This window comes from Macaca fascicularis, chromosome 18 (genome assembly GCF_037993035.2).
Source record: "Macaca fascicularis isolate 582-1 chromosome 18, T2T-MFA8v1.1".
NCBI lineage: Eukaryota > Metazoa > Chordata > Mammalia > Primates > Cercopithecidae > Macaca > Macaca fascicularis.
In genome coordinates this window covers 26,128,711-26,145,659 of record NC_088392.1, presented here as the reverse complement: position 1 = coordinate 26,145,659, position 16,949 = coordinate 26,128,711, and the positions used below count along the sequence as shown (strand labels likewise).

The following is a 16,949-nucleotide window of genomic DNA, read 5'->3' as shown; positions in this document are numbered from 1 at the left end:
GAACCAAATGATCAACAGGATTTCTACTGAAAGATACTGGGTAGACAGAAGGCCATTTCCTAAGATGGATAAAGCTAGGGAAGAAACGGTTTTAATGGGAAATGAGGAATTTCTTTGCAGCCTTCTGAAGTGTTTTTCAACATCCAAGTGGAATTATCAACTTGGGCTTTTGCATATATGAATCTGGAACACCTAGAGGACATCATAGCTGGATATAGAAATTTGAGAGGCAAGTGCCTATGGATGCTATTTAGAGTGATAGCCTTGAGGACATCACTCAGAGAGAGATTACAGAGAAAAAAATCAGGACTTGAGGATGCAGCTCTGGCTTATGCAGACATTTGGGACCTTGAATGGGAGGAGTCAGTAAAAAGCCATTCAAGTGAAAGGTAAACTGGATGAGCATGTCATCATGAACCTAAGCCAGGATGTTTTTTAGGATGAAGGGTGTGGTCAATGGGGTCAGACAGGACCAAGATAAACAGTGAGATGAGGACAGGGAAGTGATGATTGCATGTAGCAGTGTGGAATCATTGACAGTTCAGGAAAGAGATGGGGTTCTCAAAATAAGATATTCAGAAAAACTAACTTTAAAAAATTCTGAAAATAGCGTTTCACCTAATTCTAAAGATAATTGAAAAGAAGGATGCCCCCAGAAAAACTCATGAGGCCACATACATAGAAGCTCTAATAAATTCAATATTTTTAAATGACTTCTAGAACAGATGAATAAAGGAAACATATAATTAGAAATAAGGAAGGTGTTGTCAGAGCTGTAAGCATAGTTTGAAGAAGAGTAACGCACAGTGAGTGGAAGCCTGGGAAAAAATGCTCACGAGAGTGATAGATTATTTTCACATTGTTTGAAACAAAGCAGTGAATAAAGAAGGGTCATCTCCCTTCATGCTGGTGCTGGTGAACGTGAGAGAAAGTAGAATTACTCAGTTTCTACTTTGAGTCCCTCTTCTTTCTTTTCTTTTCTTTTTTTTTTTTTTTTTTAGATGGAGTTTCTATTGCCCAGGCTGGAGTGCAGTGGCGTGATCTCCGCTCATTGCAACCTCTGCCCCGGGGTTCAAGTGATTCTCCCACGTCAGCCTCCCAAGTAGCTGGGATTACAGGCATGTGCCACCACACTAGGGTAATTTTTGTATTTTTAGTAGAGATGGGGTTTCACCAGGTTGTCCAGGTTGCTTTGAACTCCTGACCTCAGGTGATCTGCCTGCCTTGGCCTCCCAAAGTGCTGGGATTACAGGTGTGTACCACTGCACCCAGCCATGAATCCCTCTTCTTTCTATGTGAAAGAAAATAGTGTTCAAAATGGAAGGTCTACACAACACCAAAAGAAAATTAAAATCAAAGAAAGCTGGGAAGTTATTGCGACTGCAAATCACTTCTTTAAATGAGAAAGACTAATGGCAGAAGTGGTCAAGAGGACTACTGTGAGGAAAGGGCATTTCAGTTGAGACCTAAAGGTTGCCTAGTTGCTAGTCAGGTGAAGGGGTTGAAAAAGAACAAACCAGATGGTACAAAAGCATTTGCTGAATTCTTAACCTGGGAAAGATCTTGGAGTATTCAAGAAACTGAGGAAAGGAGTTTGGAGAATGGAAAGCAGGTGGCAGAGAGAGGCACAAGGTGAGTCTGGAGGCACCAACGGGGAAGAGTCATTGCAGAAACTAGACAAGACCAATGAAGATCAGGAAGTGCAGCAACCTAAAACTTAACTTGTCAGAGGTGTTATAGAGATGGCTTCTACTGGGAGGTTGAACTAAACAACCCTCAAGCTCTCATCCAAAGCTGTAATCCTACAAATACAAGAACACAATTTGTTTAATATTTGATAACATGTTATAGATATTTTAAATTAAGAATTGATAATGAAAGTTTAGTTATAAAATATAAAACAGATCAAAGTAAATTAAGTAGTGACTGCCTTATAAAGCAAATGTTTAATATCCAGAAAAGCAGAAAAAATGTTTCTAGGTAGCTACAGCTGTATTCAAGGATACCAAGACCCACTCACATAATTTTGGAAACGACTTCATAGAGAGGAGATGTAGACTTCTCCTGTAGTCTAGATGTAGACTGGGATTTAAATAAAACCAGTAGGAAGTCTATTATTAGTCAAATATTCCTAGTGTTGAGTAGTGTATAACTATAGACAGGGCATTCAGTCTCCTTAAGGATCTTGATTTTCTCCTGTGTAAAATAAAAGGTAAGGGTTATTTTAACATCCCTACTGTTCAACTCTAGACTTGGGCAACACATAATTCTTGTTTTATGTTTACTTCCTTCCTTCTTTCCTTCTTTTTCCTTTTCTTCCTTCCATTTATGTGTCTATCCCTCTAGATAGATGATAGGTAGAGATAGATAGATAGATAGATAGATAGATAGATAGATAGATAGATAGATAGATTAGATAGATAGATAACCTTAGATCTACCTAAGGTTATCTTTATGTTATACATAAATCTGTGTGCATAAGTATGTGTGTGTGTGTGTGTGTGTGTGTGTGTGTGCATATACGTAAACATGGAAGAAGAGATAGAAACATATGAACTCTATAATAGACAGAAAATTTCTTTTTAATAAGTTTAGGGAAAAAGTACAAGACTTCATTTTAGTCCTCTTTCTGGCTTCGTTCTAGCACATAAATTTATTTTCAATCATATTGAACTTGGAGTCAAATTAATCTGTTTTCTTCTTGTTTCTCTCCTTAACTTGCTCAGAAAAAAATGAGATTATGTATTAAATCTGACCTGAGGGATATACCAGAACAATAATAATTAGAAAAAGCAAAATCAGCTTGTATTATATTTGCCCAATCTAACTTAGGCAAGGCAATCAAAGCCTGAGAAGTTCATTAAATGAATTATTCAGTTCTTATGGTCTATTATTCAAAATATATTATTTTCATAAACAAAATGGACTGTTGATAAGTGTTCCTGTACATATCTAAATATTAAAAATTCAAAATGAAATTAGATTTTTCAGAGGGAAAGAGAAACTAGTCGTGTCTTAGTGACTTTGAAAAGAATTAAACACTTTTTCTAATATCAAGAGGTGCCACATACTGACTTAGGTGCCTCCTTGGAGTAACTTAAGCCTCTGATTTTCTGGGACTTTGTCCCAAATGCTGTAAAATGTAGGAGCAATGCAACCTGTTTGCTAATTTATTAATTCTTTAAGCGAACTAAAGATAGATATCACAACTAACTGTATGGAAACTGTCATTCCCAGTCCCTATATCTGTCCCTCTCCCACTCAATCTTTGATCTTAATCTTTCTAAGGTTTGTAATACCTATTCTCAAATACTGCCTCTCAAGGTTTGGAAGTAAAAGCTTCTATTAGGAAGAACCTAGGAAACAACACTGCAAAACATATCTTACAGGAAAAGAAATGCTGTGATGAAAATATTCTCATATTTATAACAGAGGGTTAAAACATAACAAAACAGGCTTAAATAAATAGGCCATCAAGTTTGAAAGGTCTATTCTTTAATCTTCAGTTGGAAACGAGATGCTAGTTGATGAAGCCTGCATAGCAGTAATAGTAATAAGATGAAATGAGCAATTTTGGGTTTGCTTTTTTCTTGTAACGTCACTGGGCCATCATCAGGTGCTACTTATTTTGAAATTGTCCCATACAGTCTCCCCAGATCTCCTTTGCTATATTTTATTTTTTCACTTACCTATTAGGAAAACCAAGAAGACAAAAGTAAGATATACCCAACAAGTATTCATTAGTATTGTTTCTGAACACCTTGAATTTGGGTGCCCTCAGGAATGTACGTACTTGGTAAGAATTTATTCATCTGTGATTATGGAGCAGCTTATATTTAGATAAAGATGAGGAGAGATGAAAAATGGATAAAGACAAAACATACTGATCACTAAGTACAGGTACACCAACCTGCAGGCTTTGTGTCCTCTGCAAACATGGAGAAACCTTGCTGGGCATCTGTTTCCTGTGCAAGCTCTGAGGAAGTCATAAAATTCTACATTGAGGTTTTCTTTGGAAATGATTAAATGATAATAACTGAGTTGCTTTGAAGATGAATTTGCCTCTAATTATACTGTTATTCTGCTTCCCAGCAGATCTTCTTATCAAGTGTATTTTCCATGGTTCTGATTCCTTAGTTTTCACCCTTTCAAAGTTCACTTTGACTTTTAAAGTAGACTTATGCATGAGGCCAGGGACCCGGAAACCAGTTTCCCATTCTTCAGTTCTAGAAGGTGTTAGATTCTAGTGATTTTAGTAAAACAAAGCCGTGAAGGTCTAAGCAGTCTAGAGCAGTGAGGTTGATTCTTAAAATCAATATTGTAAATATTGAGACACATGAGGGTATAAGCTTGGCAACTTGAGAACAGAGAACTAATTCAAAATAGAAAAGGAACAATTAAAATTCATAAATATTAACTATATGTTTAAAGAAATATGTTCTGTTTGCATTGCAATATTTTATAACCAGTAGAAATATTTTTGTCTTATTTTTCAGGAATCATGTTTTCTAAAAGTACGTAGAAATTAGAATCGGAGGATTTAAAAATAGCCCAGAACTGCTTTCTAATTGGTGTTTTCCACAGTAAACTGAACTGTGGAAAGTTCAGTTTATGCATTGTGCATAGTCACTTGATCTGAAAGACGAAAATAAGAAATCCAAGAATGAATGACGTTCTTTGAAGAGCAAAATTTCTACCTGTTGTAGGACATTATAAACATTAAGAAAAATGTTAAGTTGGTTAAAGGTGACAATGTTATTACAACAAAAGACCTGTCACCGTGTTAAACCTGACAATACCAATTTAATCTCTGGTATAATTTTCGTCTATCTGAATTTTTTTGCTTAAAACATTCATTAAGTGCCTACTATCTGGCAGGTCATATTAGGTACTTTAGTTGTAATGGTCATTAAGACATAGTTCCTGCTCTTAAAGAACTTAGAATCAAGTAAAATAGAGAGTTACATGAGCAGATAATTTTAATGTAACTTGATAAGTTTTCAGTTAGTGGTTTGAACGCAGTATTATGGTAATAAAGAGGAAGATAAATTTAAGGAGGTTAAAACTGTAGAGAGATCAGTGAGGAGTGGGAAATACCAAAGGTCTGAAATTGTAAAGTTGGAGAAGATAAATTATATTAATATTAAAGAAATAATTAGCAGGAGTGGGCATTAACCAGACATGGGGGGAAAGGAGAAATTATTATGAAGTCTAAATTTCTGGTTCTACTAAGGCAATAGATGGATAAATAGTGGTCCCCAAAATTGAAATCAGGCATAGAAAAGGAAAGGCAGGTTAAGGGAGGAAGAAGTACTGCATTTGAGGTAACTGTGGTTATTCAATTGCATATGCTCAAGAAAATAACTCTTGAAATCTAGACCTCTCAGGAGAGGTCAGGCTGATGATAATGACTGGGAAATACAGGCACATGGGTGATCTCCAAAATCTATGAGACCAAATGCCATCTGTCAAGGAGGTCTTGGAAAGAAGGAGGTGGAGTAACCATAAGAGAGGAATAATTATTTTCTTTATTTTCTGCAAGCACTACTCTGCTTTAGCTAATAAGTACATTTAAGTTCTGGAAGGACTTAGGGAAAATTTAAGGTTATATATCTAATTATATATATGTGTGTATATATATGTATTTATCATTAAAATCATTGTTGTTAAATTGGAAGGACATAATAAATATGCCTGTAGCTTCTGTGGGGGCAATCACTAAGTAATTTTTCTTTCGTGTAAAATTCTCTTCGCTTATGTTCTCTCCCAACCCACCCTGTGAAAAATGACAAGTCATATCTCAATTATAAATACGTTCTAGTAGTAGAGATTGGGAACCCAACAGAAAGTGATTGAATCAAGTGATTCTGGCTCATTAATATCATGCTCTAATAATTGATGCCCAGCTAATGTTATTTAAGTTCAAATTAACTCCCATTCTCTTCATTTTAATTAGTAGCTTTGTTCTAGCTTTGCTGTCACAAAATTGATGACACTTTTATCCTCAAGATCTACTTACCAAAGCATAACAAATGTATCTTGATGTTCTAGAAAAATTACAGAATAATTGTCTAGTAATGAGTATTTGTGTAGATTCCAATAACATGTAAAATATTGTCAAGAAATTGACTTGAAAAACGTGTCAAATGATTGACCAAATTTAGGGAAAGTTACCTTGTCTCTTCTCCTGCCTCTTCTCTTCCTCTTCTTCATCTCCATGTTAATTTTTTTTTAGTTCACTGTTTGAAAAAGTTTGGGGGATATTCTATTAAATTTATAAAAATTATTTATATCACCATCTGGGTGCTTCACACTCTCCATCACAAGTATTTCTGACTATTAAATAATTAGTATGAGAACATATTGCATGCCTACTTGTTCAGTTGAGATGTTCTCTGTGTTCCTTCTGGATTTCAGGTGTATAACTCTTTCTTTGTTATGGATCCATCATTTGAGACATCTAGTTTGAACAAATATGTTTTTCATAAAAGCTCCTTATAATATGGCAATATCCGAGTTATTTCTGTTGTGGTGATCATAGATGGAGAACATTTAAATGACTCATGTACGAGTCAGACACATAATCCACACCTACAAATATTCCAGGCAAGATTTCTGATTACAGTATTGTGGACTTCAATTTTTTTTTTCTTAAGCATTTGGCTACTTATATTATTCACTAAACTAGTATCGAACTGCTAATCTTCTGTGTTATCCCTATCTGTAAATTGATCAACATTTCACATTCTTTTGGGAAATATCAATGTGTTTTTTCTTGTGTTTTGATTGTAGGTAAGCTAACATTATAGGGACAAATCTCTTGTTTTGTAAAGAGTATATGGACTTATATAAGAGAGTAATAATAAATACGGAAAGACACACATATTGCTGGAAAAAGTCCTCCTACAACTTATGATGAACATTTGTGAATCATTTTAACTGATGACTATTTGACATGGTTATCAAGGGTGAAAATGTACATTGATGTTAAACCCTTGACTAAAGACCAACAATAAGCATCCCCATTTTCAGCTTCGAACTATTATCAGCAAAAGTATACATTCATTGAATATAACAGTGTTCAAGTCTAGGCTATTGTATAAGAAAATCAAAAGTTTAGTAATTTTGACTTTAATGGGAAGAGTTTTGCAAATTCTATTTTTTCTTACTACTGCTTTCTCTTTGGAATACGTTTTTACATATAACTTGTTAAGATTACAAGACCTTTGTGCTGTAAATATGCACAGCATGGAAAACATGAAAGAGAGTTAAAGTAAACAAACATTCTCCCATTGTAGCCATAGTCTTTCTGAGTCCAGTTTTAGGTAACACAATTACCAAAATCAGCCCAAGGAATGATTTCAAGGCACAACTGAACTAGGTGATGCAGGCAACAGTTAGGTCTTCTCCAAACCACAGGGTCCCAAGGACAAATAAATATAAGGGCAGAAAAGTAAAGGTTTTACTAAAGTCCTATTTCTTTGTCGTGATGTACTATCTAGCACCCCCAGATGCTGAGAGTATACCTCAAATCGAACACTAATTAAGAAAAGTCTAAGAAGTAGACTGAATGGTGAATATCTTTTTGCTTTTTTAGCAGCAAATATCACTTCATTACTCTGACTTTAAAATTACCCTGTACACATGGATCAGAACTGGATTTATACTAGAATTATAGGAGTGAATATTTTTATGAAATTTATTCCAGTGATGAGTTTCCAGAAGTACATTTACACTATAGCAATAATGTCTATACATAAGTCAATAACATTCTAAATAATAGTTGCTTTGTCATGACACCTTAGTAAGGAAGAATCAAAAGATGCTTTTTTGCAGAATTTGTGAAGAAATAATATAACTTCAGCTTCTCCTACTTAATTGGAAATAATGAAGCTTTTTATAAGGTCAAACATTTTCTATGGCTCCTAAAATTCTGTCTGGGCAAATAATGTTATGACTTGTCTATTTTATCATGAAGGTAAGATTGTCTTCTTGAGTATCCTTCATATTAATTGAGGGTAAAGTTCTTTTCTTGCAGTACAAATCATGGGTAAAATTAATCTTTCTTAGAACTTTATTTCAGAGCCCATCTTTCTCTCTTTTGATGTTTTTCTACAGTGCTTAGTGCCATTTTGCAGCCCCCAAGCTAGCAAATCAATGATTTGTTGGCCAGTCTTTCTGATAAATTAATTTCTGCTAAAGTAGTTATGGCTAAAAACAACTATAAATTACTGTTCCCAGTAAATATATTTGCTTGTTTACATGTAACAAAAGTTGTTTACATGTAACAAAAGTCCAAAGTCATGCCTAATGTTAGAGGCTCCAGGCTTAAAAATAGAGTTCTACGAGAAGAATTGCAGGGCAAAAATAACTTTATCAGTAAAATCTAATGTGACCATCTGGATGGCAGTGCTATGGCCTGGAATTTCTGGAGCACCTACTACTTTAAATATTCCATTACACTGGCAGATTCAGGGTAAAATGAATAATAAATATTTAGCAAGTTAAATAAATGTTTTGATCCATAGTTCTGAAAATATGGTCACTATCCTCTCTTGTAGAAAGGACCTTTTGTCTTCCTCTGTAGAGTTTCTAAGTCCATCCTCAGGAAGGGAATTGCATAGAATTTGAGGCTTATTCACCAATACTATCAACAACACCTGACTGGCTATCTTTGACAATAAGTTATCAGTTTCCCACCTATTTAACATTTAAAAATACAGATAGCCGGCTGGGCACGGTGGCTCAGGCCTGTAATCCCAGCACTTTGGGAGGCCAAGGCAGGCGGATCATGAGGTTAGGAGTTTGAGACCAGCCTGGCCAACATGGTGAAACCCTGTCTCTACCAAAAACACAAAAATTAGCCGGACGTGGTGGTGCAAGCCTGTAATCCCAGCTATTCGGGTTGCTGAGGTGGGCAGATCATGAGGTCAGGAGATCAAGGCCATCCTGGCCAACGTGGTGAAACCCTATCTCTACCAAAAATACAAAAATTAGCCAGTCGTGGTGGTGCAAGTCTGTAATCCCAGCTATTCGGGTTGCTGAGGTGGGCAGATCATGAGGTCAGGAGATCAAGGTCAGCCTGGCCAACATGGTGAAACCCTATCTCTACCAAAAATACAAAAATTAGCCAGTCGTGGTGGTGCACGCCTGTAATCCCAGCTATTCGGGTTGCTGAGGCAGGAGAATTGCTTGAACCCGGGAGGCAGAGGTTGCAGTGAGCCAAGATCACGCCACTGCACTCCAGTCTGGGCAACAGAGCAAGACTCCATCTCGAGATGGAGAGAGGTACAGATAGCCCTCCCCATTCATAGGTTCATTATCCATAGATTTAGCCAACTGCCGATCAAAAATATTTGGGGAAAAAATGAATGGTTGTATCTGTCCTAAATATGTACAGACATTTTTTTCCTTATTATTATTCCCTAAACAATATAGTATAACAACTCGTTACATAGCATTTACATTGCATTAGGTATAAGTAATCTACAGATGATTTAAAATATATTGAAGGACATTATATGCCAATACTGTGCCATTTTATACAAGGATTTGGGCACCTGTGGATTTTGGTATTGACCGAGGGTCCTCGAACCAATCCCCCATGAGCACTGAGAAATACTGTATATGTAAGTAGATTGAGCTGGTGAATTGTCAGATGCTGTGGTCATTCTGCAGACTAAAGTATTAGTACCTGATCAACTAGCCTGAACATTTTTCCATTGAGAATGATGACATTATTTTCTAAGCCAAATTTAGCCAACTACCAGAATAAGAGATGGGCTTATAAATAACTGTAGGTTCGGCAAACAGGTCCACCGTTGCAAACTAAATGGCCAACCTCAAAGATACATGATAGCAAAAGATCTTTTGGTTGATTGCACCTTAATAATTTTAGAGTAATCATTAGTGCTATATTGCCTCCTCAGTCATTGGCTTCAGAAACAAGACACCAATATACTATTCAGTCCAATTTCCAGTCCTCCAGCCTAGAAAAATAGACTCATTACATAGAATAAAATGGCTCACAATTAAGGATTTAGACAATTGACAGGGATCACAGACAACAGCTTGACTCCTTAAAAACATACCTTATTGATTAAGGTAAATGGAGTCCAGTATCTGCCATATGAACATGTGTGTGTGACTGTGAAGGAATAAGTTAGGTCAAATGTCTAGTGACAGAAGACTACTATGTGAGAAATAGCTCTAAACTAAACTAATTCGTTCATCACAGGGAAATTTAGTCCTGGTTTTCTATCTGTACTTGGCTTATCTCCAAATGATAATTTCAAGTCAGAGAAATTTAGAAAACGAATGTGGAATTGGTTGCCCCACTTATTTGTAAGAAAAGATCTGTAAACAGTTTCTTGCTTATTCCAGCACAAGCAAAGTCTAGATCAGATAACTATTGATATTCTTGGAGAGAATTGATGCGTTTTTCTTTACAGAACTGCTAGAGGACTTAATGAACTGCACTGAAATAGCTTCCAGTCTTACTTCAAGGGCATACAGCTTTGAACTATTTTTCAGAAAAGATTTCTGTAAAGCTTTATGTGAAAAGAAAATTTCTTTTAATATTTTCAAGTAATTTTAGGTATAACTAGGTTTATCAGGACATTTTCAAGTCCATCAAAGTTTAGAAGATAATATCAAGAAAGATAAACAAGACAACCTTATATATTAATAGGATAGGTAAAAATCTTTTTCCCTTACATCAAAGCAAAAATCAAAACATTGACTAAAATAAATTTTAAGACACACCTTGCTGTTAGGTCTTATCTGTGTATTCTCAAGAGCTTATTTAAAAACATTCTTAGTCTGCAGGGCTGCTGCAACTAATTTCACCCTCCATCCCCTAGTTTCAGACAAAAGTATTTGTTGCAAGTTTCTTCAATTTATTCAATAATACTATTTTTTAATGAACAGGTAACATAAACTTCTATAACGTAAATCACTGTCTTTCAAATTCATTTGTACCATTGTCACTGGATATTGTGTCAGCAAGGAACATAACCTACATAGAATTTGTAGTAAAAATATCTCTGATTGTTGAAGTTCAAGAAAACACTATAATAAATTACAATAAATTAATGCCCTGTACAGTTGATTTTTGTTAAAGCTTTGTGGTAATAACATACCTGTAAGTTTAGATTTTCAATAAAGCTCTTTTTTTTTTTTTTTTTTTTTTTAGCAGTGCTAACCTATTCTATATTAAGAAGATGCTTCTTTCTGACTCACTGCAAAGAGAATTTACACTTGAAGAGTCATTTTTAAGAGTGTCAGTAATATATCTGCACTCATCTCTGCTGTTTCCTCTCCTGATTCTCCAGGGACTAAGGGTGATACTAAACACATTCAACAACGAGCACGACACCTGCTGATCAATCAAAATAAACCACACTGGTGTGTTCCGGCTGCATATCAGCTGGGCCAAGGGTCTGATGTCAACCTATTATAAAAGAAAGCAGAGCAAACTGGCCTGTTTGGAAATCAGATGCATTCTAACTTTCAAGTCAATCTACTTGATCCTAACACTTTAACGTATCATAATAACATGAAGATTATTTCTATTCTTCTAAAATGGAAAATGTTAATATAAAGTCTTTTCTGAAATGTTTCTTCAAATTCTGTAAAATTTGGCCAAATAACAAGATCAAAACATTTAATGTTAAAAATCATGACTATTTGGGCAAGGTCCCTCCTACACTATAATCTGTATGTTGGTTACCCATCCTAACAGGTTTAGGACCACAGTCCAAATGAAGGACAGGAAGGATAAGAGCCACAGAACTAGAAGAAAAACCATCTCATAACCCTGAGATGGCTGCAGGGAGGAGGAGAAGAGTGTCATATTAATCAGAGATAATGAGGGTGCCACTTCAAGAACTGAGCCAAGTTCATGAATAAAACACATCATATTGATATAGTTTTTCAATATATCAATATCTTCTGAGGGATATAACTGTGGGAAGAGACAATGAATTAGCCAATCACCCTGACAAATGATTATGAGTTAAAATTTCTAAGGAGGTCTGTGATACAAATAATCCTAATAATTTTCACAAAATGGAAGATCTGTGAGGGTTAAAGTTGAAGACAGTCCCAGTACAGATAGAAAATTTACTCTTTCTTTCTTTTTTTTTTTTTTTTTTTTTTTTGATACAGAGTCTTTCTTTGTCACCCACTGAAGTGCAGTGGCACCATCTTGGCTCACTGCAACTTCCACCTCCCGGCTTCAAGTGATTCTCCTGCCTCAGCCTCCCGAGTAGCTGGGATTACAGGCATTAGCCACCACACCTGGGTACTTTTTGTATTTTTAGTAGAAATGGGGTTTTGCCCATGTTGGCCAGGCTGGTCTCAAACTCCTGACCTCAAATGATCTGCATACCTTGGTCTCCCAAAGCGCTGGGATTATAGGTGTGAGCCACTGTGCTCGGCCAAATTTAGATCTACTTCTTACATAATAGATCCCTGAGACACTGAGAATCTACTACGTTGCAGCATCCTAAATAAATGAGCTGATCTGCTTATTTTGTCCTACACATTTCACATGTTTATTTTCCAGCCTGCCTTTCTACCAGTTTTCACCGGTTGGGTGTCTTTATGTGGGTGTTGCTGTGAAAATGGAGGTATAGGGAGGGAGTTGGCTCTTTCAGGTTTAATAAAGTTTTTCATCATCAACACTGGAAATATGACATCAGGTTTCCTTTAGAATCTGATGCCTCAACTTTTACTAACAATTTGGCCAAAGCTCCTTATGCATTAGGCTACTATTAGCATCACAATGCCCACTCACATGGCCTGATGTGTTAGCCTAAGTGTAGGGTAAAAAATCTATTTGGGGCCTGTCGCAGTGGCTCATGCCTGTAATATCAGCACTTTGGGAGGCTGAGGTGGGAGGATCACCCGCGGTCAGGAGTTTGAGACCAGCCTGGTCAACATGGTGAAACCCCTTGTCTACTAAAAATAAAAAAATTATGCGGGTGTGGTGGCTAATGCCTGTAATCCCAGCTACTCGGGAGACTGAGGCAGGGGAATCTCTTCAACCTAGGAGGCAGAGGTTGCAGTGAGCCAAGATCATGCCACTGCACTCCAGCCTGGGCGACAAGTGAGACTCCATCTCAAAAAAATAATAATAACATGAAATAAAATAAAATAAAATCTATTTAGGAAGAAAGTAAGTCTCTCCGGATACTTCTAGCTAAGCAATAATGAATATAATAGAAGGGTCATTGCAATAGAAAAAAAAAAAAAAAAGAAAATTGTGAAATAGGTTAATGCTGTCTCCTTTTTAGCCTTACCTTGTTTTTCCTAGTCTGTTCCCAGGGCCCTGAGTCGCTGGTCAGAACCCCTGGCTGCCCCCTGGAATATGCTCGTTCTGTCTTTGCTCTAGCCTTTTGCATATTTCTACAAGGTTATCCAAGTATACTTTTCACCAGTTCCACTCCCACAGAACCCTCCTTTCTATTTGTTAACCTGCTCTTCTTATTGTTGTAAATATGCTAATTGGCCAAAATATAATAATATTAATTTTGAGATAACATACCATCAATCCTTGTGATTCAATAATCGTGTATTTGCAAATCTGCCTGCTTAATAACATTTATTTGTGACCCCAGAATCAATACCATGGTGCTTTTGTAGTTATTTGCAGGCATATACAGAGTGGTAAAAATTTGCATACAACTTGCATATTCTCAACTGAGGTCAAACAAGTTGGTGCTGTACATTCTTGTTTTAGCTCTCATATTGTAAACAAGTGTCCTTTTCATGATTTATTTAATACCATATTTTTCACATTTTTGTCCTTTCAAGTGGCGGTTTCTCTGTTTAAAATATCCCCCATGGGCAGTGCTGAGGGACTGTCTAGTGTTCTTAAGGGCAAGCAGGCTGTATGTGCCTTAAGGAGAAGATACACAGATAAGTTTCGTTCAGGCATGAGTTATAGTGCTGTTGACCATGAGTTCAGTGTTAACGAATCAACTATATATTATATAAGATATCTTTAAATGAAAGCACATAGAAAATAATGTTCTATTTTGCTCAGTTGATGAAAATACTGTGGCCAGAGGCTCACAGGAGCCTAATCCCATTTCCTCTAATAGCAATGACTTGGTATTCACTAATTCAGTGTTTGTAGCAACTTTATAGAACGTATAACTCCTGTGAATAACAAGAATGAACTCTATCTCTTCCCATGAAATAATTTGCAATCATTTAGGAATAGAGATAAAAATTCAATCAAGTATGTAAAAGAAGAATAAAAAACAAGCAAGAACCAAGCCATGTAGTCTAGGAGTAGAGAGAGGTAAAGTAGTTGAACCAGAGAACCTTTGATACCTACCATATTTGAGCAAAAAACTGAACTCTGAGCTTCCAGGCAATAGAGGCAAAAAAGAAGGCAATGAATACCTTAAGCTTTTCTTTTCAGGCTAAAGCAAATATATCAGATATTTGGGAGAGACGCTTTTTTTTTTCTATTAGTAAATTCTAAGAGCAAGTTTATGCCACAAAGCACATAATGGCAACGTTTCCCATTGTACTTTTATAAATAAAGTAGAAATGGACTTCACATGACTTTTTTGTTTGTCTGTTTGTTTTGAGACAGAGTCTCCCTCTGTCATCCAGGCTGGAGTGCAGTGGTGTGATCTCAGCTCACTGCAACCTCCACCTCCTGGGTTCAAGCGATTCTCCTGCGTCGGTCTCCTGAGTAGCTGGGATTATAGGCGCCTGCTACCTTGCATGGCTAATTTTTGTATTTTTACTAGAGACAGGGTTTCACCATGTTGGCCAGGCTGATCTTGAACTCTTGATCTCAAGTGATCCGCCTGCCTCAGCCTCCCAAAGTACTGGGATTACAGGCGTGAGTCACTATGCCCAGCCATGACTGCTTTTTAAATGGACAATAATGAAGCTCAAGGCACTGATGCTATTTTCGTTGCCCTGTGAACGCATTCCTACAGGGATCTGAAGTTCTGCATGTTTCTGGGGCTCTGACATAAAATGCATTTCTACTGCACCTGTGAAATTATCCTAATGATAGGAATACCCAGCTCTCTGGTAAACTGGAAGGGGAGATATGTTTGAGTGAGCTGCTGTGTTGGTACCCCTAAAACCACTGTAAAAAGAAGACATCTGCATTGGCCTACAAATTGAAGAGTCAACATACGGCAGCCCAGAAAAATGAGAATAGTCTCCAACCCATAATAGACTACCCAATTAGGAATATGATGTTAATTAGAAGTCTTGTGTTAATTATGACATTAGATGTATCTGAAACTCCCTTCTCCAAGTCCTTGACTCTTTTAAATATCTATGCTCATTTTAATTTGTTAATTTGTCTTACTACTGATGCTAAAATTTTCTGATATTATGTGGAGAAACATACGAAATACGGGTTCAAATAGTGAGTAAAGAAATGTTCAGAAAAAAACAGGAGACTGAGTAAAACCTTATCAACTCATTTGAACCTCCCCATATATTTTCTGGATTGGCTGCTGATGTCCACATGTTTTAGCTTAATTTGTCCTGATTTTCCAAACATCGTTGTTAACACATTTGGGACTTGTTAAAAAAAAGAAAAAGAAAAAAAAAACTTCAGCCAAATTAAATTTAAAGGAGTTTAACTGAGCAATGATCAATTCATGAATCCCTTAGGCCCAGAATCACGCAGATTGGGACACTCCAGCGCAGCCATGTGGTGGAAGAAAATTTATGGACAGCAAAAGGAAAGTGATGTTCAGAAAACAGAAGTGAGGTACAGAAACAACTGGATTGGTTACAAGTTCTGCATTTGCCTTATTTGAACACGATTTGAACAGTTGGCTATATTTGGCCAAACTCAGTGACTGGCACAGGTGTGGGCTATGGTCGGTTTACACCTCCATTTGTATAGTTCATGGTGTACAGAAAAACCTTTAGGCTGAACTTAAATATGTAAGGAGGCAACTTTAGGCTAAACTTGATTTAACAGACTCTTTAGGAATACATATTCTGGAAGAACGAATTTATGAAAATAATGTTTATGGCTGTCTCATAACTGCATAATCAACAATTTTTGCACTATAGAGTTTTTGTGTTAGGCCTTGGTCCTTTATATCATTAAAATTTAAATAGGAAAAATCATGGAATTTATTCATACATGGATATACATCTATTTCCCCAGACTATAGGTAAAGAACCATTTGGGTAAGAATTGGCTGCTGACCTGCAAGGAGAAAAATGAGAGCTTCAGTTTAAAACCATCATAGTTTATAAAAGATACAAACCATTCAGTTCCTCTATTTCTTAATATTTAGAAGAGTAAACAAAAATTTGATTCAATTAAATGTAACAAATACAATTAAATGGAGATGCAATTTGATTTATTGAAACTAACATAGTTTTAATGCAGATTAACTGTAGGCAGTACCTTACCAGAATGTAATGCATTCTGGAAAATATCTACTGACTTAAATACATAAAAACATTAAAAAATTTCATGGTATGGTGGAGAGAGGGGATAGGAGGGATGTCTGTTCCTAGGGAGCTAAAAGTAATGTAAACTCTTTAATTATTTGTTGCTTTGAGACATAATCTTTGATGACATAGATCTATCATGTTATACATATTCTTTCATTTTGTTCTTTCAAAAAAATTATCACTCTGATTAGAAATAAATAAGAAATAGAATATTCAGATAATGGCTCAAACACTGCAATACAAAGACAGCGATGGGGACAAATGGAGCCATCGCCAGGTCAGCAGCACATCTGGGATTTCATTTTAGAGATTGAGTCCTGAGCTGATTTTTTTAAAGCATGGATTTGGCATTGTAATACTGCCAGCTCAGAAATGTCAATGTAATGGGAGAAAATGCATGGGGAATTCAGGGCCTGCCTGAATCTCCATGTGCCCAGCCTTGGTACACTCAGGCTAGAGAGATCTGTGAAGGGCTGTTTCACCTA

The 16,949-nt window shown here is 36.3% G+C and overlaps 1 protein-coding gene across 6 annotated transcripts in view; it reads left to right on the top strand.

The window, feature by feature from the left end:
- RAB27B (RAB27B, member RAS oncogene family) overlaps positions 1–16,949 on the top strand; it is a 166,501-nt gene that overhangs the window by 105,150 nt on the left and 44,402 nt on the right. Inside the window, exon 1 of one of the 6 annotated variants that reach the window (XM_065533782.2) lies at positions 15,557–15,760. The exons of the other annotated variants lie outside the window; for them this stretch is intronic. Within the exon in view, the coding sequence (XP_065389854.1) occupies positions 15,648–15,760 (113 nt within the window). The 5' untranslated portion in view covers positions 15,557–15,647. Of the gene's footprint in view, positions 1–15,556; positions 15,761–16,949 lie in introns of those variants that run through there. 6 annotated transcript variants of the gene reach the window in all.